Source organism: Centrocercus urophasianus, unplaced genomic scaffold (genome assembly GCF_019232065.1).
Source record: "Centrocercus urophasianus isolate 14NV4802_14NV808 unplaced genomic scaffold, USGS_Curo_1.0 seq_1, whole genome shotgun sequence".
In the NCBI taxonomy this organism is placed as follows: Eukaryota; Metazoa; Chordata; class Aves; order Galliformes; family Phasianidae; genus Centrocercus; species Centrocercus urophasianus.
In genome coordinates this window covers 1,655,858-1,683,649 of record NW_024884141.1, presented here as the reverse complement: position 1 = coordinate 1,683,649, position 27,792 = coordinate 1,655,858, and the positions used below count along the sequence as shown (strand labels likewise).

At 48.9% G+C, this 27,792-nt stretch overlaps 2 protein-coding genes across 3 annotated transcripts in view; one reads left to right on the top strand and one right to left on the bottom strand.

The window, feature by feature from the left end:
* The window catches only part of ME3 (malic enzyme 3), a 119,971-nt gene extending 97,978 nt beyond the window's left edge, over positions 1-21,993 (top strand). The window contains exons 7-15 of one of the 2 annotated variants that reach the window (XM_042809908.1): positions 600-709; positions 10,158-10,255; positions 10,924-11,037; positions 11,604-11,709; positions 12,235-12,377; positions 13,268-13,441; positions 14,068-14,166; positions 14,927-15,094; positions 21,967-21,993. In XM_042809908.1, the coding sequence (XP_042665842.1) occupies positions 600-709; positions 10,158-10,255; positions 10,924-11,037; positions 11,604-11,709; positions 12,235-12,377; positions 13,268-13,441; positions 14,068-14,166; positions 14,927-15,088 (1,006 nt within the window). In that variant the 3' untranslated portion in view covers positions 15,089-15,094; positions 21,967-21,993. Of the gene's footprint in view, positions 1-599; positions 710-10,157; positions 10,256-10,923; positions 11,038-11,603; positions 11,710-12,234; positions 12,378-13,267; positions 13,442-14,067; positions 14,167-14,926; positions 15,199-21,966 lie in introns of those variants that run through there. The other variant, XM_042809823.1, reaches the window with a different exon arrangement.
* A 2,419-nt stretch (positions 21,994-24,412) lies between these two features.
* On the bottom strand, positions 24,413-25,354 carry FAM181B (family with sequence similarity 181 member B). The gene has a single exon (XM_042808903.1). The coding sequence runs from the start codon at positions 25,352-25,354 to the stop codon at positions 24,413-24,415; it is 942 nt and encodes a 313-aa protein (XP_042664837.1).
* Positions 25,355-27,792: the final 2,438 nt, after the last annotated feature.

Genomic DNA, 27,792 nt, shown 5'->3' with positions numbered 1-27,792 from the left:
ATATAAGAAAGGAGGAGACAAACTCTTTAGCGGAGTCCGTCGTGATAGGACAAGGGAAACTGATTTCAATGTAAAGAGCAGAGATTTAGATTGGAAGAAGTCTTTTACAATGCGGGTGGTGAGGCACTGGCACAGGTTGCACAGAGAGGTGGTGGATGCCCCATCCCTGGAGACACTCAAGGTCAGGCTGGACGGGGCTCTGAGCACCTGATGGAGCTGTAGGTATTGCTGTTCACTGCAGGGGGTTGGACTGGATGGCCTTTAATGGTCTCTTCCAACTCAAGTGATTCTGTGATTCTATGATACCACTGAACATTTGTTATAGCAATAGTCCAAAAATGCACATAATACACATATACAGACGTGAGTGGGCAAATTATGAATACAACTCACTTGTAGTTAGAGATTCTGTATTTCTGTGTGTGTGCAAGTTGGAAAGGATGTGATCCTGTGTGACGTCACCATGGTACATTTCTATTGCTATACTTTCATCTCAGCACTTGAGTCTCTACTAGTTGCATTATCTAGTAAAAGGTGTATGTATTATTCCAGGTTGTGGAAATATCTTCTTGCATTTTTAATTACCCCTTATCTTGCAGGTACGGCATGAATTGCCTAATCCAGTTTGAAGACTTCGCCAATGCTAACGCATTTCGTCTCCTCAACAAATACCGCAGCAGATACTGCATGTTCAATGATGATATTCAGGGTGAGTACAGTAGAAACATGCAAACTGCACCTTCTCATGAGGAAATGATGAAGATCGCATGGGTGTTTGTTACACAGAACTCAGATGTGTGATAAGCTTTAGCTTATCAAGCTATCACACAAGCATAAAGAAAAAAAAAGACAAAAGCACAGCTGTCTAAGTTGAAAAATGAGTCTCCGTTGCTTTTGGTAATTTAGTTGTTCTCTGCAGCAGTGTTGTTCTATGGGGAAAATGGATCATGTGCTTCAGGTTATTAAGATAACTTAGAGAGTCCCATTAATTTTCTTATAATCTATCTAAAACAATACTGACATTCTAGCAGTTACACAAGCCTTCCAGTTTCCAGGTGGTCATTAGCTGATCCTGGCAACGTTCCTCTATTGTTATCTTCCCCATTTCGTGCAGAAATGATAAGGTAAAACCAGTTTCTTTCCTGACTGTGGATGCTAACGCCAGGGTAATCTGAGAACATCCCTAGAGTGGTTAACACTGCTCTATCATCACCAAAGAGCAACGACACCATCACAGCTGGGGTTAGAAGCAGCATCTCTCCCAGGCCACGGGAGGCTCTGCTGTCAGCAGAATTACTGAAGTGTGCAGAGACATGCAGGTGGTACATTGGTGGCATTCCTGCCTGGTGCTCACTTTGCTTCAAACCGCTGGAAGTTGTGTTTGCCCATCCAACAGAGACAGCAACTTCCCAAGTGACAAAAATAACCAGTTCTTCTGCAGTGAGACTTGGATCGTGGGAATATGGTGTGGTTGGGTGTGTGGGTTGAATGTGTCCCATTCAAAAACACTTTCATGAAGAGCATCTAGATGCAGAGTTTAAACATTTCATAGAAGGTGAGGCATATATTCCTGTACAAGCAGACTTGCTATTTGTTCTTGCTACCCAGAAAGGCTTTCAGTGGAGAGAGAAGCACTGAAAAACAGAATATAGGGCATACATTTTTGAATGGAAGTTTTGAATGAAAGTGCCAAGAACTCAAACTTTCTAGGAGATGAACAGAGGAACCCCAGAATATGAAGCAGACAGTGCAAAAGCTTATTTTGCATTAGTTGCTCTCTATGTGGGTGAAAGAGAACTCATCAGTTAAAAGAGTCCAGGTGATGAGGCAGATCTGTGGGGCTGGATGTAGGCTTCTTGAGGGAACAGTAGGATTTTACATCTTACTAAAGCCCCTTGTATTCTCAGATAAAGCATCTAGCTGGCACTGGTTTCGCAGTAGTAGGTATGGAAAGAAATCCTCCTGATCCTTTGAGCTGACAAACGATGAGTCAGGGGAAGCAAGGCACTGCTTCAGGTTTTTTTATGCAGCTGTCAGAAAGAAAAGGGAACACTGAGGCATGGTTAGGAATGAGTTCTGGGGGACCTTTAGGAAGGTGTTACAACTTGGATCTGCTCAGTTAACTGCCTTGGAGTCATGTCAGACATTAATGGACTTGAATTTGGATGAGTCTGTTTCACCCACACTAATTTACCACTCTGTATCCTCAGCTGATAAGAGAAAGGCAGCCAGTGCCCTTCTCTCTCTTACACCCTCCTGTTCTTTGTTTTTCCTTCAGGCTCTCTCTTTTCTAACATGCTGGTGTTTCAAGACTTGAAAAAAAAAAAAAAAAAAAAAAAAAAAAAAACTGCTTTAAATGATTAATGAGAATTATGCAAAGCCTTGCATTTATTTTGCTCAAGTCAGACAGGAGCAGACCTCCTGAAGCTTGAATAATCCCAGCTTCTGAGCTGGCACTGTATATTTTCACTTAAAAACATCTCTTAGGCGCAAGCAGTGCAAGGTAAATCAGGCCTGAGCTGTACTAATTGAAGGCCTCATGCATTGGTTTGTGGGACTGTGAATACAGTGTGCCAATACCCACCCACAGAGGCAAGATGTGGGAAGAAAAGATAAATTACACCACTTCATCTCCCTTAGGCCTCCCTCTTGCTGTCCCAGACACAAACAGAAAGCAGTTTAAAATATTAAAGCCTAATTTTTTTTATATTTGGTCACACGAACGACCGGATTGCCAAATCTATCGTAACCCAGCAGAGTCACAATGATTCAGACCCTTCCCAGCTCAACCCAGCCCAAGCCTGCTGATGCTGACTGGGACACCTGCCAGGTACCACAAATAGGGACGAGGTGATTGCTTTCATTCTGAAAGCCTGAGGGCTAGCAGGAGCTGGCCTGCAGTGCCTGCACACAAGGGCTCCCCATTAAGGAAGAGGTTCTCCTTCCTCTGTGGGGTGATGACATCAGTCCTTTCCCAGCTCTGCCTGGGTTCATGCAAGGGGCAACAGCTTCAATTTCAGCTATGTGGGAGAAAATTGATTGTCCCTTCTCCCCGATTCCCTGTGAAGTACCAGGGCAGGCAATGCAGCACATGTGAAATTGGAGGGACGTGAGACTGCTTTGAATCCTGCTCTTTGTGCTCCTTTTGTAACTTTGCTCCGCTAAACTGTGCCCAGCTCTAAACAGAAGGTAGGCAACTGAAAACTGTTACAGAAGTGCCAAGCCCTGTGAAACCCTGAGGCATCCTCTGCTTTCCTGCTTCATACAGGAAGTTAATAAAACCATTTAACAGTTCAATTTGGATTGCACTTCTAGACATCATCCAGTCCAACCTTCAAAGTTAGGTCCAACTTTGACTTTAGGTCAGGTTTGCCCGGCCTGATGAGTTCCGGTATCACCATGGATGGAGATTTGAGATGCCTGAACTATTCCATTCTGTTCTGTTCTGTTCTATTCTATTCTATTCTATTCTATTCTATTCTATTCTATTCTATTCTACTCTGTTCTACTCTACTCTACTCTACTCTACTCTACTCTACTCTACTCTATTCTACTCTATTCTTCTATTCCATTCCATTCCATTCCATTCCTTTCCATTCCATTCTTTTTGAGCTACCTATTCCAAAGTTTCTGTATCTTCATTGTGCATTGTTCCCCTAAAATCTAACCGCCGTTTCCCTAGGTGCAAACTTGTGTTCATTGCTCCTCATCCTCTTGCTGTGCATTTCTGAGAAGAATCTGACCCTGCCTTCTCTACATCCTCCCAGGAGGTGGATTTAGACAGAAATCAGATGCCCTCTTTTATTCTCTTCCAGCTTAATAAAACGCGGTCACGTTGGACATTAGGAGAAACTTTTTCTCTCAGAGGGTGGTCAGGCACTGGAATGGCTGCCCAGGGAGGTGGTGGAGTCGCCGTCCCTGGCAGTGTTCAAGAGGCGCCTGGATGAGGAGCTGCGAGATATGGTTTAGTGCTTGTGGTACTAATAGGAATGGGAGGGTGGTTGGACTGGATGATCTTGCAGGTCGTTTCCAACCTTGTGATTCAGTGATTCTGTGATTCTGATGGCCCTCCTGTGGGCAGGGCTGATTGAGTCATGCAAACAAGCATGAACTCTATCAGGGAAGGTTCAGGTTAGATTTTAGAAAAAGTTTCTTTTCAGACAGAGTGGTGAGGCATTGGCACAAGCTGCCCAGTGGCAGAGTCACCATCCCTGGAGGTGTTCAAGAGCCATGGAGATGTGGCACTGAGGGACATGGTGAGTGGGTATGGTGTGCATGGGTTGATGGTTGGACCAGATGATTTTAGAGGTCTTTTCCAACCTTAATGTCCCTCCACAACTAGAGGGATCTATAAGTTGTGCACAGCAGTGACTTCTTCCCAGAGAACTTCTCAATCTTTTCCCATTCGTAGGAGCAATGGTTCCCCTTTGTTATTGGAACACAGAATAATAGAATGGCTTAGGTTGGAAGGGACCTCAAAGATCATCCACTTTCAACCATTCTGCTGCAGGCAGGGTTGCCAACCACCAGATCAGGCACTAGATCAGGCTGCCCATCTAATCTGGTCTTGAATTTAATATCTCTTAACCTTCTAAGCACCCCATAGCATCAGCCTTCCAGGACCGTTCAGGCAGCAGTGCCTCAGCCTGGAGGAACATTGGTCACTACTGTACTTGAGGTTGAGAACAGGCTGATGTTCCAGCAGTGCAAATGTGAGCAACTTCAAAGGTCTGGGCCCATTTTGCACATTTCCTTGTGTTTTGAGAAGCTGGACTAGTTTTTGGCAAGGCAAAGACAAATTTCAGCAGATTAAAATGTCGCAGTATCTTACTTTGTTGTTTCAGCTGGCATGGAAAATGCATCAGTAATTATCACAGGAAACTAAGGAGGGGGGAGCACAATAGGAAGGGAGCATTGGATGAAGTTTTGATGCAGAACAAAGCAGACTGTGTCCTGTCAGGCAGCTCCAGAGCAGCACGCTCCCCCCATGGGGGTTCACCCAGCCTGAAGATAGAGATGAAGATGTTCTCAGTCCTCTGGGGGCTCCCCATTGCCAAGGCCTTTTGGACCTGCTGTGCTCTGCAGCAGAAGAGGCTCCTGTATCTTCCCTTGCTGCTACTACATTAACTATTCAAGGGCCAGCTCCAAGACTTTTGTCTGAATAACAAAACCATAGAATCATAGAATCACAAAGGTTGGAAAAGACCAGTTAGATAGTCTTGTACGACCATCAGCTCATCACCACCATGCCCACTAACCACATCCCTCAGTGCCACATCTCCACAGTTCATGAACACCTCCACAGATGGTGACTCCACCACCTTTCTGGACAGCCTGTTCCAGTGTCTCACCACTCTTTCACAGAAGAAATGTTTCCTGCTATCCAACCCGAATCTCTCTTGGCACAACTTAAGGCCGTTACCTCTCATCCTGAGGCCATTATCTTTCATTCCAAGTCACTCATTGTCTGCAAAACAAGCCAGATCAGAACAGTCCAAGCTCCTGGGTAGGAATGGACTTCAGTGGCTTGGGCTTTGTAATGCAGGGCCCTAAAGATCTGGCCCTTATGTTACATTATTTTGAGGATTGTGACTTTTCACCCTTACCACCCTCTCCAGAGATGTGGGTCAACAGTGTCCTAGATCTGTTCATGGAGGATGTGAATTATTTCCCTGAGCACTGATGCTTTGCATTTCACTGCTGTTCTCAATGACTTGCTCCATGCCATTTCTAGGTTTATTTTCTTAATGTCTTACAGAGACCCTGTGGGAGAAGGATAACAATAGCCCACAGACATGAGGGTGAAGCATTGAGCTGCAAATGCTTCAACAGCTTTTTGCTTCAGCTTTGTTGTATTTGACTTTTTATTATGCATTTGGAGTGCATCTGGACAATCTCTGCTCTGCTTTCCAAAAACAAGCTGAATGATCATGTGAACCAGGATTTGGAAAAGCTCTGTGCTTCCTCTGCATCCATAAATTTAAATATATTTTCTTGGCTGCCCTTCACTGGAGCTGTTGAATGGGTGTTTGCTGTTGCCTGGGCCCTAACACTTGGCATGGTTTTAATGGCAGAAACATAAGCAGGCAGAGCAAGGGTAAAAATGGGAAGATGGGGCTGAATTTGGCCATCCTTTCCATCACTGTAAAGCCATCCAGAGAGATGCCAGAAGGAGAAATGGGCAGCAGTGTGGCTGCTTACTGCTATCACTTAGGGATATGGTTTAGTGGTACGGTGATGGGTTATTAGTTGACTGCAGAGCATCTATTCCATTACCTTAGTGGTCTTTTCCAACCATACTGATTCTGTGATTCTACGATCGCTTCTTCTGCCAAATGCCTGGGTTCAGCCCAGAGCCCAAGCACATGATGCCTTGGCATCAGCACTTGGCAGCACTTTTCCCATTGCACCTGTGCCACTTCTGTATGCTGCCCCTGCTCTGGAGGCAGGATAACATCACCAGGTGCTTCTGCCTTTTCCATCTCTGCTGAGCTGCAGAGCAAATCCTTTCCTCCAGTTTGCACAAGTGCAGCTCCACTGACATCTATGGGGCTAGTTCTGCCTTACATTAGAACAAGCAGAAAATCAGCCTCAGGAGAGGGGTTCTTTAATGTTTACAGTATTTTCAGCATGCCTGAGTGTCAGAGATAAATTCCTACTGTGAAAGCCATTTTCCTGAATGCACCACAGTTTCAGATGCTCTTTCCTTTGCTGGCTCTGTTTGTCTGGAGTCCCCGGAGAGATTCCTGAGGGCTGCTTGCTGGCCTGTGATATAGAGCAGATCACCCACTGAGCCTCACACAGACAGGATGCTTTGTGAGCATTTTCCTCTGTGTGCCCTTCTCTATCTCACATCTCATACAGACCAGCCAAGCTGGCTCTTGCTAATTACTTGAGGAAGCAGTTTTCTGCAATAGCAGGATTCAATCTCTTTGAAAGACAGATTGACTGATGTGTTGAAGGCTACTTGGTTTTCTATTGCCACAACTTGTAGTGATGGGTTTTTTTTTTTTTCTACATCTCGCTTTGTGGTCTTTTTGGAATTGAAGCACTGTGATTGCTTGGATATTAGGAAACATTTCTTCTCAGTAAGAGTGGTAAGGCATTGGCACAGGATGCCCAGGGAGGTGGTGGAGTTCCTGGAGAGGTTTAAGACATGTGGAGATGTGGCACTGAGGAACACTGTCGCTGGACACGGTGGGGATGGGCTGATGGTTGGACTGCATGATCTTAGAGGTCTTTTCCAACCTTAATGATTCAACCTTATGATTAGCCAACTCCTTATGCAAACCAGCTGTGCACTCGCCTGCATAGAGATGCTTCTATTGTTACATACTCAGAAATTGTAATTACCAAAGACAAATATTGAGCTGAGGCCAAGGTACTGTAACTTTGTTACTTGAGTAATGGGGCTGAGATGCAGTTTGGAAGATGTGGCAGGACTGGAAGCACAATGGGGGGAGAGAGAGGGAGGATTAGGAAGAGCAGAGCTGAGGAGAGCCCTGCTGTTGGTCTCTCTGCAGTGTATGCACAGGGGACAAGCAAAGGCACACCCTCTCCCGCCAGGCTCTGCTCTGCAAAACATACGGCTGAAGCAGTGTCCACTGTACACCTTGCTTCTCAAATCCCGGCATGGAGCACCTTTAAAAGGACACTTTACTGTGAGGGTGGTGAGACACTGGAACAGGTTGCCCAGTGAGGTTGTGAATGCCTCCTCCCTGGAAGCACTCAAGGCCAGGCTGGATGGGGCTGTGAGCAACCTGGTCTAGAGGAGAAGTGTCCCTGCCTACAGCAGGGGGTTGGAGCTACATGATCTTCAGGGTCCCTTCCAACCCAAGCCATTCGATGATTCTTTGACACAGAGTATCTTTCCTGGAAGTCCCACCAACATTTTCCTGCTGTTTTAATGGTTTTGCCAATACCATTTGTCCCTTCTCAGCAATCACAAAGTTGAAAGCAATTTTCCCTGTGTCAGAACCAAAAGAAACAAAATATTTCTCCAGTTATGCTTCTTGCTTTTAAATGCTTTCCAGGCATCTGTTGCTGCTCACGCTTTGACCTGACACATTGCTGCATTCTGATTGTTCCACTCTTGGACTTTTTCCTCTGATCACCCACACAGCGACTTGGGGATTTCTGTTCAAAGTGAGCCTGGGATATAGTGTATGAGCATGCATGAGTGTGTTCACATCCTCATAGATATCTCAAGCTTGGTATTGCTGAGAGCTGTGGGACCCTGATCTCTCCCCTCTTCTTTGCTGTTCAGTCTGCCAGAGTGGGTTATCTTGTCTCTGAAAACAGTGGGGACACAGACAGTGCTGGGATGCACTAAGTGAAGCTCTGGCACAAGTTGCCCAAAGAGGTGGTGAGTGCCCCGTCCTTGGAGACACCCAAGGTCAGGCTGGATGGGGCTCTGAGCACCTGATGGAGCTGCAGTGTCCCTGTTCATTGCAGGGGGTTGCACTATATGATCTTTAAGGGTCCCTTCCAATCCAAACGATTCTGAGACTTCGTCAGACTTCAGGTCTGCTTTAGCATGGGTCCAGCCCTGTTTCTTCAGGGAGTCCCACCTCTAGCAGTGGCACGACAGAAGCTGAGCATTTCTGCTGATGGCAAACCCTCCAGAATCTGGAGAATGAGCACAGAGACACCCAGAAAAAAGCAAAATCTAAGAACTATGCCATTATCTGTTGTTCCTATTAATTCCTTGGCCGCTCACTGTTTTCTCCTGCAGTCTTTCTACTCAGATGGCATGGCATTTTACCAGGTGGATATGTCACTGTACATATGGCTTAATGAGGCAGGGAAAGCAAGAGGAAGTTCCTCGTGTACATCATTCAGTTGTCTGAGTTGGCAATCGTTAATATTGAAGCAGCAGAGCACTCTGTGACAGGTTCCCCCCTCCATCATCTCCTTTTTTTAATTGGACCCAGCTGGTCTAAGCCTGGAAATAAACTGTTTTCTGAGCTAACAAAAGGACCTCATCCTTAGTGCTGAAGCAAGTTTCAGTGAAAGAGGTTGAAGAAACCACAGTCTGTAACATTAAACCATGAGATTAGTCCGCTGTATGTCTGACACACGGATGCTTGCAATGCACTCACAAATAAGAGATGACGCTGCTGCCGTTCTGCACCTGGCTGCCTGTGTGTGACACCATGGTGCCATCGTTTGCTACAAGGACGTGGCCATTGCCACCTCTGCTAAAGCAGAGTCACTGTTAGGTAGCAGCTGTGACTCCTTTTTGGAGTGCTGAACTGAGCTATAAAAGCAAAACTTGGGGGAGATGATGGTACCGACAAAAACTTCTGGATTTTCTGTGCAGCTTAATGCAAAATTACTCATGTCAATAGAAATTACTGCTCCTCCAGAATAACTGTGCTCCCAATAGGTTTTGTGTTTACGTGGAAATAATGAGAGAGAAAATCTTTACCCACTGCCGTGACATACCAGTCAATTTCTGCTTCAGCTGTGGCTGTGGCACTAAAGAAAAGGAGCAGGTAGAGCTCATTTTCTCGAATCTCAACAGATGCAGCAGCACCATCTGCTGGTTTCGCTGCTCACGGTCATGCTTTGCTCCTGAGCTGCTCTCCTTTTGCTCCCAGCTGCTGGCTGATTAAAAACCTGATTAAATGGCCAGGATAATAGGAAACACTGGAAGACCGGTGAAAGCAGGTTTCTTAGCCTGAAAGGCACCAGCAGTGCCTGAAGTCTCACTAGCCTGTGCCTTACTTGAATTCTTGTTGTGCCTTCACCTGGGATAGGACATCAGATTAACACTACACGTGAACACTGCTACTTGGAAATACTAATTCTCAGAAGACATCTGCAGGGCAGGAGAATACTGGTTTCCCAGAGTCAAGGAGACACTGAGTCTCAGATAGAAAATAATGCCAAACACCCAGAGATTTAAGAGCACAGTGACTTCCACAAGGTTTGTAACAGCTATCAGTATCATCCCTGGAGGTGTTCAGGGCCAGGTTGGATGGGGCTCTGGGCAGTCTGGACTAGTATTAAATGTGGAGGTTGGTAGCCCTGCCTGCTTGATGTTGGAGCTTGATGATCCTTGAGGTCCCTTCCAACTCAAAACATTCTATGGTTCTATCAGTAGGATGGGGAATCCCTTTGCCAATATGACCCTCACAGTTTTCTCTTTTCAGGCACTGCTTCTGTTGCAGTTGCTGGCCTCTTTGCAGCTTTAAGGATCACAAAGAACAAGCTCTCTGACCATAAGTTTGTCTTCCAGGGAGCTGGAGAGGTAAGGATGTTCTTGAGTTTGCTCCTAAATACCATCTAATTAAAATTAAGTGAGAAATAAAGTTAACCAGGGAACACGCTACAAGGTTTGGCTTCCCAAAGACAAAGCAGAGAAACAGGATTTTTGTCACTGGTCAGGAGTGGGCCCACTGGTGGAATTTGCTGCTGCACGGAAGTTGTCAGCATTCAAGTGGTATGGATGCTGCAAGGCTGCCCATGTGTCAATAGGACTTTAAGTACCCCAAGGGAAATCCCTTAGGAGGCACCATGAGGCTGGCTTGAGCCCTCAGGGTTTGTATTTAAGGTAATCCAGACCCTCTTGAATGACTTAGTCAAAAGGAGTTAGATTTAAAGAACTGTAAGAGCATGACCTCAATTTATGCAGTCAGTTGCATTGCCTCCAGAGCATAAGTCAGAGTGCCTGTCTGGTGCTTTGCACAAAGAGAGAGGAGGAAGAAAAACCTAAAGTTTGGACTGTGCACTTGGTTCAGGTCCTGGTTCAGCAGTTTCCCACCTGCAAGCCCATGGGCAATATGTGCCCCTGTACACAGAGCAGAAATTCTCCCTGCTCTAAGTGGTGCTGGGGGATGACCCAACACATCTTCTGTTTAAAATCTTCTCCCATAAGATGCTGATACCCCAATGAAATGATTGTTTACTGTATTCCAGGCTGCGATGGGCATAGCTCACCTCATCCTCATGGCCATGGAAAAGGAAGGAATTTCACGAGCAGATGCCATCAAAAAAATATGGATGGTGGACTCCAAGGGACTGATAGTCAAGGTAAATTCATCTCCAAAGCTATCCTCCACTTCCTCAGCACCTCCTGCAAGCTAAAGAGAGGCCAGAGCAGGCAGACACCTTGAACCCTGCTCAGCTCTGGCACAAAGGCTGTGGTTTCACTGGTGTCAGCAGATCTGTTCCTGCTCAGAGAGCTGGATCTCATGGTAACAGCATGAGCAGCACTGGCTGTCCCAAAGGCAGCACTTTGGTATAGACCTCTGAAGTTGTAGGATGATGTCTCAGTGGCATCAAACTCAAGTAACGCTGGAAGTTGTGCATGTCACTTATATGGGACATCACAACAGCTTGGCGATCCAGCCTGGACCAGCCCTGCTCTGCCCTCCCTGGCTCTTCATAGAGTCATTAAAGTTGGAAAAGACCACTAAGATCATCTTGTCCAACCATCAACCCATCATCACCATGCCCACTAACCCATGTCCTTGGGCACCTGCCCCCATCCCTGCTTAGAAGAAGGGCAGGAAGGTGAAATGAACTGGTGAGTTACTCCATTATCTTTCTACCTATTGCCAATACCCTAAAGTTCGATTCCTTTTTTTCCCTTGCAGGGCAGGAGCCATCTGAACCACGAGAAAGAAATGTTTGCCCACGACCATCCCAGTGTGAACACACTAGAAGAGGTTGTGCAGAAAGTGAAGCCGACAGCAATTATAGGTGAAGTTCCCTTAACACGACCTTTTCATGTCGGTTCAATTTTTAGGAGAGTTTCTGTCTTTCTTCCAGGGTGTCCTTTTGTTCTCAGAGTCAAAATGCAATGAGTTATTGGGTTTCTTTTGCCCCTAGTTGAATTCTCCACATCATTCCCTTCAGCCGTGGGATGGAGTCTTCCTCTCTGTAAAAGCCCTCCCAGATGGGCTGCAAATGGAGGTGCCACTGCATCAGAATCTGGGGCCCAGGCAAGCAGGGCAGGACGAGGACAACAGGCAGCTCAGGCAGGACTTTGTGAGGCAAAGCACTGAGCCCAAGCACTGCCCCCACTTCCCTACCTGGAGGAGCAAAGGGGCTTCAGTTTGAGACAGGTTTTTGATTTCTTCAGAACATAACAAAGAAACATTTGCACCTGCATCTCTAGAAATGGCTCTCTCCCATGGTTCATTAAGTATAAGAGGCATTCAGGAGGGATCGGTCCAATGCTCTGATGTCAGAAAGCACCAGCTCACTCTGCTGCTGTTGTTTTAGGTGTCGCAGCCATTGCAGGAGCTTTCACTGAGAAGATTTTGAAGGACATGGCAGCTTTCAACGAGAGGCCCATCGTGTTTGCCCTGAGCAACCCCACGAGTAAAGCAGAGTGCACAGCAGAGCAGTGCTATCGCCTCACTGAGGTACCAGGTCACAGCACAGGATGGGTGCTCCAGGCATGCTGCTGATATGGCTGTACCAAGGAGACCATAGGGGGCATGGTGGGAGGACAAGTGGCAGTAGGTATAAGGAGAACAAAGAGAGATTCAGGCTGGTCATAAAGAAAAACGTTCACACTGTGAGGAGAAGGAGCAGGGGGCAGAGAGCTCACATAGTCTGTGTCCTTGCAGATTTTCAAGTCCAGACTGGATAAAGTCCTGAGCACTATTCCAACCTCACAGCTGACCCTGCCATGAGTTTGGACTATAGATATCCTTAGTGTCCCCATCAGCCTGAATTACATTGTGAGCCTACACATTGTGAGCCTATAAAGCTGTCTGAGATGCCCTTGTCCCTCAGACTACTGTCCCCTACACTTTGCCACCATATCTGTTTGTGTAACAGCTCGGTCAGCCAACTCATGCTCAGTAGCACTGAAGAACTGTCACAAGAATTGATTTGGGGTGAGATAGAAGGCCTTGTCTCATTCTCCCCTATGCCCCCCCTGCCACCTGCTGCTTCTTTGTCTCAGTGCTGCTGGCTGGGGTAGTTACACAGCCCCCAGATCTTCACCCCATACATAAATCCCTCTACTCCATATATGGTTGATAGCAATAGGATGAAAGACGCCTTCTCAGCAACTGCAGAGAAGTTGGGCAGTGCAAACAGCTGCTCAGTGCTCAGTGGCCTCGTTCATGACTTTATGTGTGGCTCTGGGGACCAGACCTTCCTAAGTATCAATGGCGAGGGATGGCTTTCCTACAGATTTGTCTGCCTGATGGCTGGAGTTTTCTTGAGTACACACCATTGAGAGCAGCAGAAATATAAAATGGCCCTTCTGAATTTTCATGCCCCTTTCTCTCTCTTTGTTCAGGGCCGGGGAATATTTGCCAGTGGGAGTCCATTCTCAAAGGTTACCCTGCCCAATGGTCAGACCTTCTTCCCTGGCCAAGGAAACAATGCCTACGTCTTCCCAGGAGTGGCGCTGGGAGTCATAGCCTGTGGAGTCCGGCACATCTCTGATGACATCTTCCTCATCACAGCACAGGTTTCCAACGGGCTAATGACCACTTTTTAAAAAAACTACAAGGGGCACTTGCACCTATTTGAGGCAATTCGAGAAATCGCCTCACGTAGGAGGGGAAATTGCACAGCATCAGAAAAAAAGCCATAGCTGTTCCGAGTCTCAAAAAAGTTCATGCTTCCTTGCATCTTGCATCTACAAGTGACAATAAGGTTCCCCTCCTTGCATTATCCACACGCCATCCCCACAGCTGCTCCCCTTTTTAGGAGCTTTACCCAGGGAGTCTCTCCTTGAAGATCTCCAAAAGCCACTGGGACACAGTCCTGGGCATTCTGCCCTGGGTATCCCTGCTGGAGGAGGGGTTGGAGCAGATGGCCTCCACAGACCCCTCTTCTGATCTCAATCAGTCTGTGATTCTGTTCATTACCTGCCCAGGCACAGCATTTCCATCATCCCGGGCTCCAGTTTTAAGTCTATACTGAAGTGCATAACACATGTATTTTGAATAGTTTTGCAGGTTATGTTCCTGCAGGTTATGTTCCAGCCCCAGCTCCTTTGCTGCTTAGGTTTCAACCATGTCTTGTATAATCCTAGCAAAAGTGGCACATGCTTGAGACCATCTCTATAACCTGCCTTCCTCTTGTTTCTAGTCTATTGCTGCTGAGGTGACAGAGCAGAATCTTGCAGAGGGAAGACTCTATCCCCCCTTGAACAGCATCAGAGAGGTATCTTTCAAAATCGCTGTCAAAGTAAGTGCTCATTTATTTTCACTGTGATAAAGAGGGCAGGACCAGCCCTGGCACTGTTATTGTTTTGTGTTTTCTTTAATCCATCTTATTCTGTAGCCTAAAGCAATGTTTCTCAGGAATTCTTCCAGACAGAATTACTGCTTTGATCTCTTCTTTCATTAAAGCCCACATTTGAAAAGTACCTCTTGATTCTGGATGCCTCACAGTTCTCAAATATCTCCTTCTTTGCTTGGAGCTGTGAGACTTCTCAGCACTTGAAAAATCAGGTTTAGGATTGACATCAAACATGAAGCAAGTTGCCAGAAGATTCTGGCAACTCCTTTTGAATTTGATAGAGACCTAAGCACCTAAATATTCGTTCAGATCTAGGCTTGTTATCTAATGATGGGATTTGTGCTCTGTGTACATCAAATTTATAACTTCCATTCAGGGGACACCCACTGAGAATCACATTGGCCTGCTAGGAGTTACTGAGGGATGCATATTGTAACTTGGGAGCTTAAGAGTACAAGTGGAGGTGGTTGAAGGGCTGCTCACCTTCCTCAGTTGCACAACACAGGAGCTGCAAGCAGCTTGCATTCCCAAGGGATGAAGTGCAGCCAGCTTGTGGGTCAAAAAAATAATAAGCAAAACAGGATATGATTTTGAAGGGGGAAAAAAATAAAGTTGGATGATGCAACCAGGGCTGAACTGTAGTTGGTTTCAACTTCGTGATGTGTCAGTGTTATTTCATCAGCTCACACTGCTTGTCTTTTTGCAGATTGTTAACTGGGCCTACAAGCATGGTCTTGCTTCTTGGTACCCTGAGCCAGCAGACAAAGAAGCCTTTGTGAAACAGCTTGTTTATAGTCCTGATTACGATTCCTTCGTTATGGATGATTACACGTGGCCTGCTGCAGCCATGCAGACACAAGATGTATAAGTGGTTGTGAGAACTGTTTCCTCATTTTTTCCATCGGTTCCCATGGTCCACATCACTGCTGATATAAATGAATATTAGGCTTGTGGGATTATAAAAATAATTGAATCAAAGTACTTTTTTTTATTATTATTTGTCACTGCTTTTTCTTTGTGGGAGCATATCAAGAAGGGGCAAAAATAGAGTCTGCACTGGGAAGTCAGTACCCTGATGAGAGAGAGAGGCTATGCTTCCAGTCCATCCCAGTCTGCACTGCAGCTTTTGCCATCATTTAAAGCTCCACAGACACCACGAATACTGGTGTTCCCTCTCCAGATTTGAAAACACTGCATTTAGGCTGTACAACGGCAGGCACAAGAGGAAGCAGAATCTTCCAGGGAAGGTCAGAGGCACAAAGTGGTCACGTGGCTCATTTTCTCAACAAGAGATGCTCGATGACTTCTTACCAAAAAGAAGAATCTCACAGAGCACTGCTGTATCTTTGAGAACTTTGGTCAGCCAGGAATGATGTCACCATCTGTGGTCAGTCAACCCCAGCAGATGACCCACACAGCTGCTCACCTATTCCCTTGCAGTGGAGTGGGTGAGAGAATCAGATGGGTAACAGTGAGAAAAGTTGCAGGTTGATAAGGCAATTCTATAGGTACAGCAACAGCTGTGTGTACAGGCACAGCCAGGAGCCAGCTCTTGTGTTCCTTGTTTTCTCATTGTCTTCCTCTATCCCTGCTGCTCCCATCTTCTCCACAGTGTACCCAGAGTCTGAGGGACCCCTTCCCTCCAGCTCCTCCAAGTGCCTGCCAGGCAGCCAGGGGCTGCAGCACCAAACCTCTGTCCTTCGGAAAGATGGCACAGCCAGAAATACTCTGTGAGAAGGCATTTTTCTGCCAGATGTGGCTGAATCCATGGTCCTTGGCCTCTATGAGAGGGCAGACCTGGGTGAGAGCATGGCCAGGATGTGGTTCTCTTGCCAGCAAAGGCACTACATGGTTGGGCTGCCCAGGCAGAAAACTTCCCACGGGTAGAGCTTACTGGCCTTAGCATTAACCCATCCTTAGAAGCAGCAGAAGCTGCTCAGTGAGCACCTTCACCTGGTAAATCCCTGCCTAATGTGAAAAAATGATGTCTCTGAAGTCTCTTCCACCACTGCCCGAAGCAATCTGCTGGCTCAGGTGCCCAGGGGGCAGTAAGGATTCTGTCCAAACTCCAGGCCTAAACCATCCCCTCAAGGAGCCTCCTGCCATCCCACCTCACTTGGACATTACAGCTGCCCACATTCTTAGCAAGTGTCTGAGCCTTGGGGCCAGAGATCTGTCCCCAGAGGCCACTTGCCCAACTGCCAGAGCCACGAGCAAAGGGGTGATCATGGAAAAGAAAACCCTTCTCTGTCCAGCAGAAGTCCACAACTACCAGCATAGGCAATAGACCCAATTTTGTCTCCTGCTGGCAGAAGGCACTGTTTCCCTGTGCCCTGTCAGGCCCCATCCTGTCAGAGAATCAAAGAACCATAGGAATGGTTTGGTTTGGGAGGAAACTTAAAGCTCCATCCCCATGCTTTGGGCTGGTTGCCACCCATCAGATCAGGTTGGCCAGGGCCCATCCAACCTGGTCTTCCCCTCTCCAGGCTGAAGAAGCCCAGTTCCCTCAATCTTTTCTCATAGGAGAGGTTCTCCAGCCTTCTGGACTCAATGATCTCTGGAGATCCCTTCCAACCCCTACGGTTCTGTGATTCTGTGATTCTGTGATTCTGGACCTGCTGTGACAGCAGGTGTATGCCTAAGGGATTGCACGTGCACAATCAATCTAAGATGACAAAGTTTACCATCAGTCTAAGATGTGATCTCAGTGAATTAGTCACTTATTGAGGATCTGTATCAGGAAGGCATCATGGCATTAGGGTTTAAATATCCACAGGTGCAAAACCTCAAGAGGCATCCCTGCTCATAGGGGAATGCTATCATGCAACTCACTGCCAGCTCAAGGGCCTCCTGTGCTGCTCGTTGTTTATGGGGTAAGGTAACTGACTCATAGTCATACGTGTTTTTTAGGTGCATGCTCAGTTGGCTCCTAGCTGTTGAAACAGGTGTCTGCTGAGTTCTTTCAGCCCCGTAGCATGAGGCAGATTTGTGGCTGCTAATCTGTCTTTGTGAGAGCGTTATCAGTACTGTTGCTGTGTCTCAGTGCATGGCCCTGTGTGCAAGGCCAGGCCACAGCAGGGAGTTGGGGGCATAAGGTGGGGGAGTTGGGGGGCACACCATCACAGGTCCTGACATGTGTCCCATCAGTTGCCATTGCCATACATTCCCACTGCTCTCCCGCCCCTCCAGCAGTGCACAGGCAGGTCTGAAATGCTGCAGAAGCCCACAGCAGGCAACCATGGATGCTTTGTGGTTCTCTGCAGCTGCAGTAGAGCCACCTCTTCTGCTCTGAGAAGAAGAGGGCTCAGAACAACATCAGTTCTGAGACCAGGGCAGAGCTCAGGTTGTGTCCATCAGCTCTTCAAAACCTCCAAGGACAGAGACCCCATGCTCTCTGTAGCCACCCAGTCACAGTGCTGGCCTGTCCTAAGGGCAGAAAAGCTTTCCTGACAGCAGCTCTGAACCTTCCCTGTGCCTGTTCTCTGTAGTCCATTCACTGTGCACCATGGCACACCTGGCTCAGTCATTAAGCATCTTCTTAGAAATAGGGGGGTGTTGCTATAGAGTCCCCTCTCGTCTTTGCATCTCTGTATGACACGGCCTCTTTTATGAAGCAGATACCACAGAAGCTGCAGTATTTGTGTATGTTTGCTACAGACCAGTTTTCGTATATGGTGGCACGGTCACAGGTGGAAAATGGGGCCAAATGAGTACTGCAAAAGAGAAAAATGAATAGCTCTGGTTTGACCATTTGCAGTGGATCGTTGGGTGTGCAGGGCTCACAGGGAACCACTTGAGGGCTGTCGAGGACTGCTAACAGCAGTGTTTTTCTCGTTGAGACGGACTGGGAGCAGTTCATCACATTGTCTCAGATTTAAGCGGTGGCATTGAGTGCTTCTTCCTGGATAAGAACAAACTCCTGTAGAGTGAAGCTCCTTCAAAATCTGAACTTGCTGTTTGGCTGCTCCATGGGATGCATTAAATGGTACAGCAGATCCGATCAGTCAGAGAAAAACACAAGCTGAATACCATGGGACTTGAAGCTGCTGGCTGTTTGTGTTCTGTGCTCTAATCTAAAGCAAGGATATCTGTAGATCACTTTGGGTTTCTCTGTTCCCCTTTTTTCTAACAGCAACAGAACAAATCCTCTATCCCTCAGTTCTTGCTTTTCTCTTTCTTTGAAAAATAATGCTCTGACTTGAAACCAGTGATAAAAACGGCACAAATACAGGAATGAGGCAGTGTTGATATCTATTTCAAGGATTGCTGCAGCATCCTAACGTGATGCTAAGCCTAGCAATTGATTGCCATCCAAAGGACCACTGCAGGAAAAACCCTTTCGTTCCCTTTGTTCCCTCACTCCTGCTTAACAACATTGCATCCACTGGCCTGGATTAGTCAAGAAGTGTGCCCCATAAGATGACATACTCTTCCTTCCAGTACAGTGGCCATCCATCAGCCAAGCCAGCAGCAGCAGCTGCTCCCCAGCACCCAGGAGCCAGCCCACCACTCAGCCGAGCAAAGGGTCCCTGAGCAATGCAGCACAAATAAATGGCATCAAGCTCAGAGCCGTGCTCCTTCGGTGCTCCTTTTACTTCAGACCTTGTGCCTGGTGTTTGTCAGCTGGCTCTGTGCCTGTGGGGCTCATCTAACCTTTAAAGAAATGTGGATTGCAGTCTTTTAAGATGAAATTCAAGCTACCTAACCATCACGTTGGTGCTTGGCATGTTCCTAAACTGTCGCCCCAAATTAAACCTCTGTTCGTAAAGTCATTTTATGAGGCTTCTTCCTCACACTTCATGTGTGAATCAGAGACATTTGCTTTGCTAGCACTTCAAGGGTGTGCTGACCTTTCAGTCCTGAGAGGAAAATCTTGATAAAATCACTAATTAATGACTGACTTGGAATCACTTGTCCCAGATAGGAGGATAAACAAAGAAGCTGAAGGTCTGGCTATTAGACAGGAAAGAAAGGTTTTTCTTTGTAGAGCAGGCTTGGCTGTTAAAATACCTAAAATGGTGGTAATTGATTTATATTCAATTATTTGAGTGCACAGAAGCAATTATGGCTAATCCTTAAAGCCTAGTTGAACTGTGAAGCGTTACTATGCTAAAAAAGATTCCATGTTAGTTACTTGCTGATGAGAAATGGTGGCAGGAGGATGGAATTTCACTTTTATTCATAATTGACACCAAATTTTGCCTATCTTTGCTTTTTGTATATTGAGAACAAAAGATGTGTTTACTCCAGAGCTAACGAATTTAGCTGATGAACCAATGACAGGGAACTGGATCTGAAAGAAGGGAGGAGATTTGACCACACTCTTCCAACACTGACTGGTAATATTCAAACAAGATTTGCCCTGCTCAACTCAGTCATCCAGGCTATTTGTATAACCCGAGGGAACGGCATGGAGCTGTGACAGGGGAGGGGCAGCTGGGGGTGAGGGAAAAGGTCTGCACCAGAGGGTGGAGGGCATGGAACAGCCTGCCCAGGGCTATGGGCACGGCCCCGAGCTGCTGGAGCTCAGTGGGTGTTTGGACAGTGCTGTCAGACATTGGGTTTGGGATTGGAATGGTCCTGTGTGGAGCCAGCAGTTGGACTCAATGATCCATGAGATCATTATGATTATGTTTCAAGAAAAGAACATCCAGGTCACTTATGAGTTGAACATATAAGAGACATGGGAGGGGAAAGAGTTGTTCCAATGGATGCCATACCAAGGGAGGTTCCAGGACTCAAGGCCAACCTGAAGCATTATCTCAGCTACATTACAGACCAGAACGCGTCCAGCACAGGCTCAAGTTCTTCACCATCAGGTCTGGATGTCTGCTTGCAAAAAGGGCCATGTCCACTACATATCAATATTGCAGGGATCAAGAGGATCAGTTCATACAAACTCGTTCTTTACCTCATAACAGCATATTAAGGTCACAGTTAAGGAAATGTGGAAGACAACACAACCTGGGCCACCGGCTTCTGTGCTGCCATCCTTCATTCCAGACCGCTTCAGAAAGGATTCTTTACATTTGAAGCATGTCTTGGCAACATCAAATCAAAGATTAATTTAGCTGCTGTGCAGGCACATCTGTGGCTTAATAAATGGTCCTGTAACTTTTATAAAGGTGAGCAAAATTATGCTTCTCTTCTACTCAAAAAAAACCAATAACAACAACAACCGAGCAGTATTCCCTAGCTAAAGCTAATTGTTAAGTATTCTCTTCTTGTCATCCTGTAACAGTCCAGCACACAAACTAATATGCTTGGCTGAGCTTTGGCTGGCAGCGCTGAGTCAAATGACCTCCAGCTCACTTCAAACATCTCTGTGAAGATGGATGTGGGCAACGACCACAGGCAGGAGCCCACAGAGGTGCAGTTCCCCTCAGTGCACACTGCTAAGGGACGGCACCTATGGCAAGAGGCAGCACAGCAAATGGGGACAGTCACCTCTTCATCTGCCGCAGCAGCATGTGCCAGAATTTGTTCAGCCGAGCCCACAGACTGAATAACAATTAGCTAAGACTAAAGCAGTCTTAAACAACCAACAAGAGACACCCTGGCACATGAAACATGCACTAACAGGAGCACCAGAGCCCATTGGTACAAAGTTGGAATCCTGCCCTCCAGTGCAGTGACATTCTCAGCCCCTACTTCAGAAAATCAGACTTGTAGGCATTAACAATTCCTGTATCCACCTTTGTTGCTTGCACATCAGTACAGAGCTACTTTTTCTCTCTTGCTGCCAATAATTGCAGAATGACCTTCAGTTTTTGCACCACTGACAAATGCAGTTTATTGACAAAGACAGAAAGCAAGCAGACTTTACAGTAAACTTATGTTCTTTACTAACCTTGTTTGACAACTACATCAACTCATCAAAGATGAGCATGTCCAGAGAAGAGCAGCAAAGCTGTGAGGGGTCCTGAGCACGAGTCTTATGGGGAGCAGCTGAGGGAACTGGGACTTTTCAGGCTGGAGAAGAAGAGGTTCAGGGCAGAAGTGATAGTTCTCTACATGCCCTGAAAGGAGGTTGGGTGTTGGCCTCTGCTCTCAGCTAACAGTGATAGGACAAGACGGAGTGGCCTTGAGTTGTACCAGGGGAGGTTCAAGTCGGTTATTGGTAACATTTCTTCTCAGACAGAGTGGGGAGGCATTGGCACAGGGTGCCCAGAGGGGTGGTGGAGTCACCATCCATGGAGGTGTTCAGGAACTGTGGAGATGTGGCACTGAGGGATGTGGTCGATGGCACGGCGGGGATGGGCTGATGGTTGGACTAGCTGATCTTAGTGGTTTGTTCCAACCTTAATGATTCTATGACTTGTTATCAAGGATCATAATGTATTAGAGCAACCCTAAACTCAGGTCATTCAAAATTAGCGAGCCCATGCAAACAATAAGAGAATCCTTCTGTTTTCTTGAAGGTGCTTTGAACAAAACGCAAGCTGTTTAAGTAACAAAATACTGAGCTGCAGCAGTAGCTATTCACTGTGAACCCTTTGTCATTTATCAATAAAACACCATCAGAGACAGGCAAGCTTCCTCACTAAAAAGTGAACAAGGGGCTGGGATGTGCGGTGCACAGAGCAGAGGGCAGTGCTTCCCAGGGCTGGCAGAGAGCCTCTGTTTGGCCTCAGCTGCAGGCAAACTGCTGGGAGCAGCCCAGCTCCATCGCAGGCACTCAGTGCATCCTCTGGCAGAAATGCAGCAGTGCTTCAAGGGACACTGACTTTTTTTTTTTTTTCCCAGCATAAGGTCTGATATCTGAAAATCCCCATTTAAGAACTGTTATGACTCCTGGAGCTGCAACTTCTGACAAGTCCACAAAGAGGAACCCCTCTGAGTGATTCTAAGCTGGCCCAGCCCACTGACAGCCTTCTCCCACTGCTTTGAGACAAGATCTGACCCAAGAAGGATGATGCTCTCCTTCAGAGCACCCCAGGTCTCTGGACTATCAGCAGAGCACCTGAAAGCAAGAAGCACCTTCAGGTCAAATCTCTCCTTCATAGAGTCATAGAATCATTTGAGCTGGAAGAGACCCCCAAAAGCCATCTAGTCCAACTCCTCTGCAGTGAGCAGGGACACCTACAGCTCCATCTGTTTGCTACTTAAAATAAAAGGGTGAGTGAGGCCTGTGGGGAACTGAACCATTCAGGTTTGCAGCCTCCACGCAGCAGATCCCTGAGGCTGCTCCTGAAGACCTCCATTAGATATTTTTTCGAGCAATATTCCACTGAAACCTGCAAGGCAGCCGACAGACAAGGATGGTCACAAGGTCTTGAGGATGAGATCCCTGATAAGCACACATCACCCAGCTCAGGTGATAGAGCTGGGCACTGAGGTCTGTTAGTGCCACCATCGAGCTCACACGCTCCCAGCAGCGCCCACCCATGCTACAAATTCACATGCTTGAAGCAGCGACTGAACAACAACAACAAAACCTCTCCAAAAACCACCCCACAGCTGCCCTTGTGTGGCCAAAGCGCTGTTACCCATAAGCTGTGCTTGGACTACATGCAGACTCACATAACCTCCCAAGGCAGCTGTGCCAAAACGAGGGCAGCAACACGGAGCTCGCAGGGCAGGATGCTGCCCAGCACCCAAAGCAGTGGCCACACAGGATTAATCTGATTTGTGGCCACCTTGGTTGGACCAGCAGCCCACTGCTGTGCACACACACACACTGTGAAGCTTAAATTAACTTGAGAAGCATATTTCTTTTACAGAGTGCAGCTCAGCCCAGCAATTGGACACAGGAGCAATGCGTTCATCCATCGTGGTTCATCTCCATAGAGTTGCACAACACCTTGGCAAATTTAAGGTGGAAAGAGGCGGTTTAAGTTACATCTACCTTACAGTTCTTGCTGTTTAAAAGTAAGATTAAGGCAATTTCAGAAACAAATAATCTCACGATTTACTTCTGGATCCTGACCCTAAGTCTCCTAAGGCTTAAATCCAGCTGGATGAACGAGAAGAAAAAAGGCTTTACTCTTCACCTAACTTTTAAAAGTGAGAAGGCAACACGAGGACTTATCAGCGCCGAAGGGAAACCTCAGGCTTATCCGCATGTGAATCCCGTTTCAAAAACAAACAGGGCTCGGGGCTGGCGGGGAGCCAAGCTGCAGGACTGCCTTTTGAGACCCGCATCTCAATGGGAGACCTCAGAGCAATCTGATCTGTTTTCATAACTGTAACCATTTCCAACCCCGGGCTTTCTAGCATATTAGCATTCCCTTCTTTCAAGCAAGTTAAAGCAACAGCCGGTACAAATGAAGGCAAAACAAGCACGGGGCGCTGTGGATAAAATACAGCGTTTCAAAAGATTTAGGAAAGACAATAAGCACCGCCCGTCTTATCTGCTGCCAAGAAACCCTTACAGAGACGGAGAATCGGTGAAAAAAACACTGCAACGCGGCATTTCGACAGCACTAAGAAGCACGGCTCTTAGATCTACTGCGTAGCTTTATTTTTACAGGACCTATCATAGACTCTTTTACATAACTTAAACGATTATCAAATAATCTCCTGTACACAATGAGAGCGAGCCGCATTTCTTTCCGAGCTTTGACACATTCCTGAAAGACATCCAGCCGTCTGCAGGGATGGCACAGCCGTGGTACGCTTCTGTCCACAACCGACGCTGTCACTTAAATTCTGCTCGCGCGATCCTGCGAGACACCGTCAGATTTCAGCGCACCCCACATTGCGGCAGCGGCGTTTGTGTCGGTTCGCTTTTGCTTCCTTCTCGCTCCGCTTTGTGTCCTCGGCTGCAAATCCAGCGGGGCCGCCCGCAAGGCTGGGGATGGCGCTCAGCACGGCACGGAGGTCGTTGACTCGAGTTTTACTTCCAAACCGAACTCGTTTACAAGCGGTCGCGATGTCACTTCGGACGCGTCCGTCGCGTCCCGTCCGCCTACTGGCACGCAGCCCTACCGCACGCTAACGCTCGCTAGAAAAACACCTGAAGGAATCGGACGGGCCGGTTGTATGGGAGCGACGCGGCCGAAGGAGGAGCACGGAGACGCCCCCGACGCCGGTGCCCTTCCAGCGGGAGCCGGGGCCGCTTCTGGGGGTCCGCCAGCCCCGCCCCTGCCCGAGGCGGGCGAGCCCAGCTCTCCTCGCCGCCCCGCGGGTCCCGGCCGCGGCCCCGCGCCGCTCCCTCGCCCTTCCTTCGTCCCCCGCGGCCGGCCCCGCCCTACAGCCCGGTGTAGGCCGCCCGGTGGAAGCCGCCGCCGTACTCGTAGGGCATCTGCGGGGCGGGCAGGGGGCACTCGGGGAAGAAGGGCCCGAAGGCGTCGCCGCCGACGGCCGGCTCCGGGTACAGCGGGCGCAGCGCCTCGGCCGGCGCCTTCTTGGCGGGGCTGCAGGGCCCGGGCGGGCTCCAGGGCGGCTCGGGGTACGGCAGCCCGCCCAGCAGCGGGTGCGGAGCGGCGGGCAGCGGCGCGGCCTCGTACAGCCCGTGCTCCAGCCCCAGCTCGGCGGGCGGGCGGGCGGCGGGGAAGGCGTCCTGCGGCGGGGCCGCGTGCTCGGGCAGCAGCGCGCCGTAGTCGGGGCCCAGCAGCTCGAAGAACTCGGCCGCCTCCGGCCCGCCTCCCTTCTCCGTCTCCTTGGCGCCCGGCTCGGTGAAGAAGGAGGGCGGCAGGTTGCGGTCCCGCAGCGGCACCTTCCGCGGGCCGCCTCCCGCCGCCCCTCCGCCGTCCGAGCCCGCCGAGCCCCGGCCCGGCTGCAGGGAGCCGAAGAGGGCGGCCAGGCTGCGGCTCTGCAGGCTGCTGCCCGCCTGCGAACCCTCCCGGCGCGGCGGCGGCGGCGGTTTGGGGCAGGCGGGGGTCGGCGGGGCGGCGGGCGGCGGGGCGATGATGCCGGTGCAGCGCTTGATCTGCTTCTGCAGGTATTTCCTGTGGTTCACCTTCCGCTTGGATTTCACCGGCTTGTCCAGCGCCAGCTTGATGTTGCTGGAGGCAGAGTCGATGAAGCTCAGCAGGTCCCGGGTGGCTTCCTTAAAGTCCCCCGCCTCGCCGCCGCCTCCTCCTCCTCCCTCGTAGCCCTTCTCCAGGTCGGCATAGCCCAGCAGGCCGCCGGCGGGGAAGCAGAAGGAGAGGAGGTGATGCGGGCTGAGCAGCGCGGCGGGCACGGCCATGGCCGGCGGCGGGGCGCCGCGGCGCCGAGCTCCGCAGGGCTGCACCGGGATCGGGGCGGCGGAGGCGGCGGCGGTGGGGAAAAAGCGGCGGGCGGGAGAGGAGGAGGGACCAGCGCGGGGCCGGGCGCGGGCATCCCCGCCTCCCGCCGACAGCGAGGGGCCGGGCGGGCGGGGACGGCGATGGGGGCGGGTGGGTCGTGGCCCGGAGAGGCAGGTGCGCGGGCCTCCGCAACGCTGCGCCCCAAAATCGGGGCGCTGCACCGGCTGGCTGCCTCGGAGCACGTGTGCACGTCGACCTGGACCAAAGCGGTGCGGTCCCTGCACAGGAAGGCTACAGAGAAAGATGGGGAAGGGTCTGAGGGCGAGGAGTGTGAGGAGCTGCTGGTGTGCTCAGCCCAGAGCAGAGCAGGCTGAGGGGAGGCCTGATGGCGGCTGCAGCTCCTCACAGGGAGCGGAGGGCAGCGCTGAGCTCTGCTCTGTGTGACAGCGACTGGGCCTGAGGGAACGGCATGGAGCTGTGACAGGGGAGGGCGGCTGGGGGTGAGGGAAAGGGTCTGTATGAGTTTGTATGTCCACATATGAATAAAGAGGCATATCTGGTTTTGACTGAAATGGATTTCCTTCATCTGCACCGATTCATTAGAAACGCAGCAGAATGGAAAAGCCAGAAAGCAAAAATGTGGAAGAAAAGGGCGGCAGGCTCCTTCCTCAGACTGTGCTTAGTGGGAGAAAGGAAAGTCCAGCCAAATTCGCCCACTGTGGTTTCCAGCACTGGTTGAATGCAGAACTAACAAGTATTGGAGTGAGAAAAGAGGAAAGCACATATTTCATGTGACAAAAAAAAAGGCTCAGCATTCTCTACAAAACCAAAGTGCTGATTTTCTCAGTGTCTCACGCAGCACCTCACTGCAGCAGCTTGCTCACAGCAAGTTTCAGCACAGAATTGGAACACTCAGATTGTTTCCAAGGGTGCATTTCCAACCTGGTTTGGCTGCAGCCAAAATCTCTGCATGGAGAGGATCGATCCCCGTTTCAGAGGACAAGCTATGGGAAACGTATATCTCTCCACATAAGAATGGCAACATAAGAGGTGGATTTAAACTGCTTAGCTCGAGTACAGCCGACACGGATTAGCTACCCTCAGGTCCGTCAAGCCCTGTCAAGCTTTGCAGCCTGCTCTGAGCTCCCTCATTGATGGGGAAATGTAAAGAACAACATACACATCCCCTGCATTCTCCGCTGGGCAGCTTTGAGACCGTTTGAAATTGCACCGGAGCCTGGAAAATAGGACATCAGTATCTGCCCAGCTCAGGGCCATTCCTAACCTGGCCAGCGTGACCCAGCATCTGAACTGTCCTCAGGTTGGGAGCTGCTTTGGTGTTACTGCAGCAGTATTTCATAGCAGCCCTAAAGGGGCTTGCTAATGAGGCGGGGTGGCATTGTATGCAGAGTGGCTAAATATCCGGTGGCTCAGAGAAAGAAGCTGAAAGCCCTGGCTTGTCTTCTGTAAGGCTGAATTCATTCAATTAAACAGCTTTGAGAGCTCAGAGATGGCTTAGTGGGAAACTTTATTACCTCCGAAAAATTGGAGAGCATTAAAACAATTGTCAGGCATGCAAAGCAAAGTTTGCATTCAGTCATGCTAGGCGGCCAAATTTACATATTCTAGACCAGGTCTGGAGCTTTAGAAAGCCTTCATAATTGCATTAAACATGCTTATTCTCCATGTTCTCTCAAGCAGAGCTGATTACCTCAAGTTGGGCAGCGCCTGGAGGGAAATTTGCTAAGCCACATGATGTAACAACTTGCACAGAAATCTCATTTCTTCCAAGGAAGTAGCGGTTTGGTTATTTCCACAAAACACCTCTCGTGCCCAGTGGCCATGCGAGCCAAAGATCGTCTTCTGCTTGCACTTGCTCAGCCTAAGCACGGCAGCAAGCACTGATCTGCAAGCTGGGATCAAACATGGAGGTACTTGGGGAAGATGTCCTGCTGCCTCCAGGCCACTCTGAAAATTAAACCAGGGTTGTGCAGGCAGCAGAGCTGGCTTTTTCCAGCAGCACACTGACAGCCCAAGCTTAAGGGGGGGCAGGGATGCACGGTGCCTGCTGGCACAGCAGATCCAGCTCCTTGCCACACAGCCGGCCTCTGGTGAGGAAACAGTTTGTTACCCCTGCAGGCTGAGCAGGCCAGGAAAGGTTGCCTTGGGCAGAGCAAAGCAGTAAGCCTTGCCCAGCTTTACAGTGTCAGCTGCAAGCACTTGCAGAAGCCCTCTCGATGCTTGTGAAGTCCTGACCCAGGGATGGGCAGTAGAATCCAGCCCACAGGAAACATCTCATGCCAAGAACATGAGCAAGAAGCATCCCAAGCTTCATCCCATTAGCACCAAACCTCCTCTGGTAGAAGGCAAACCAAGCCCCCACTCTCCAGCACTCCTT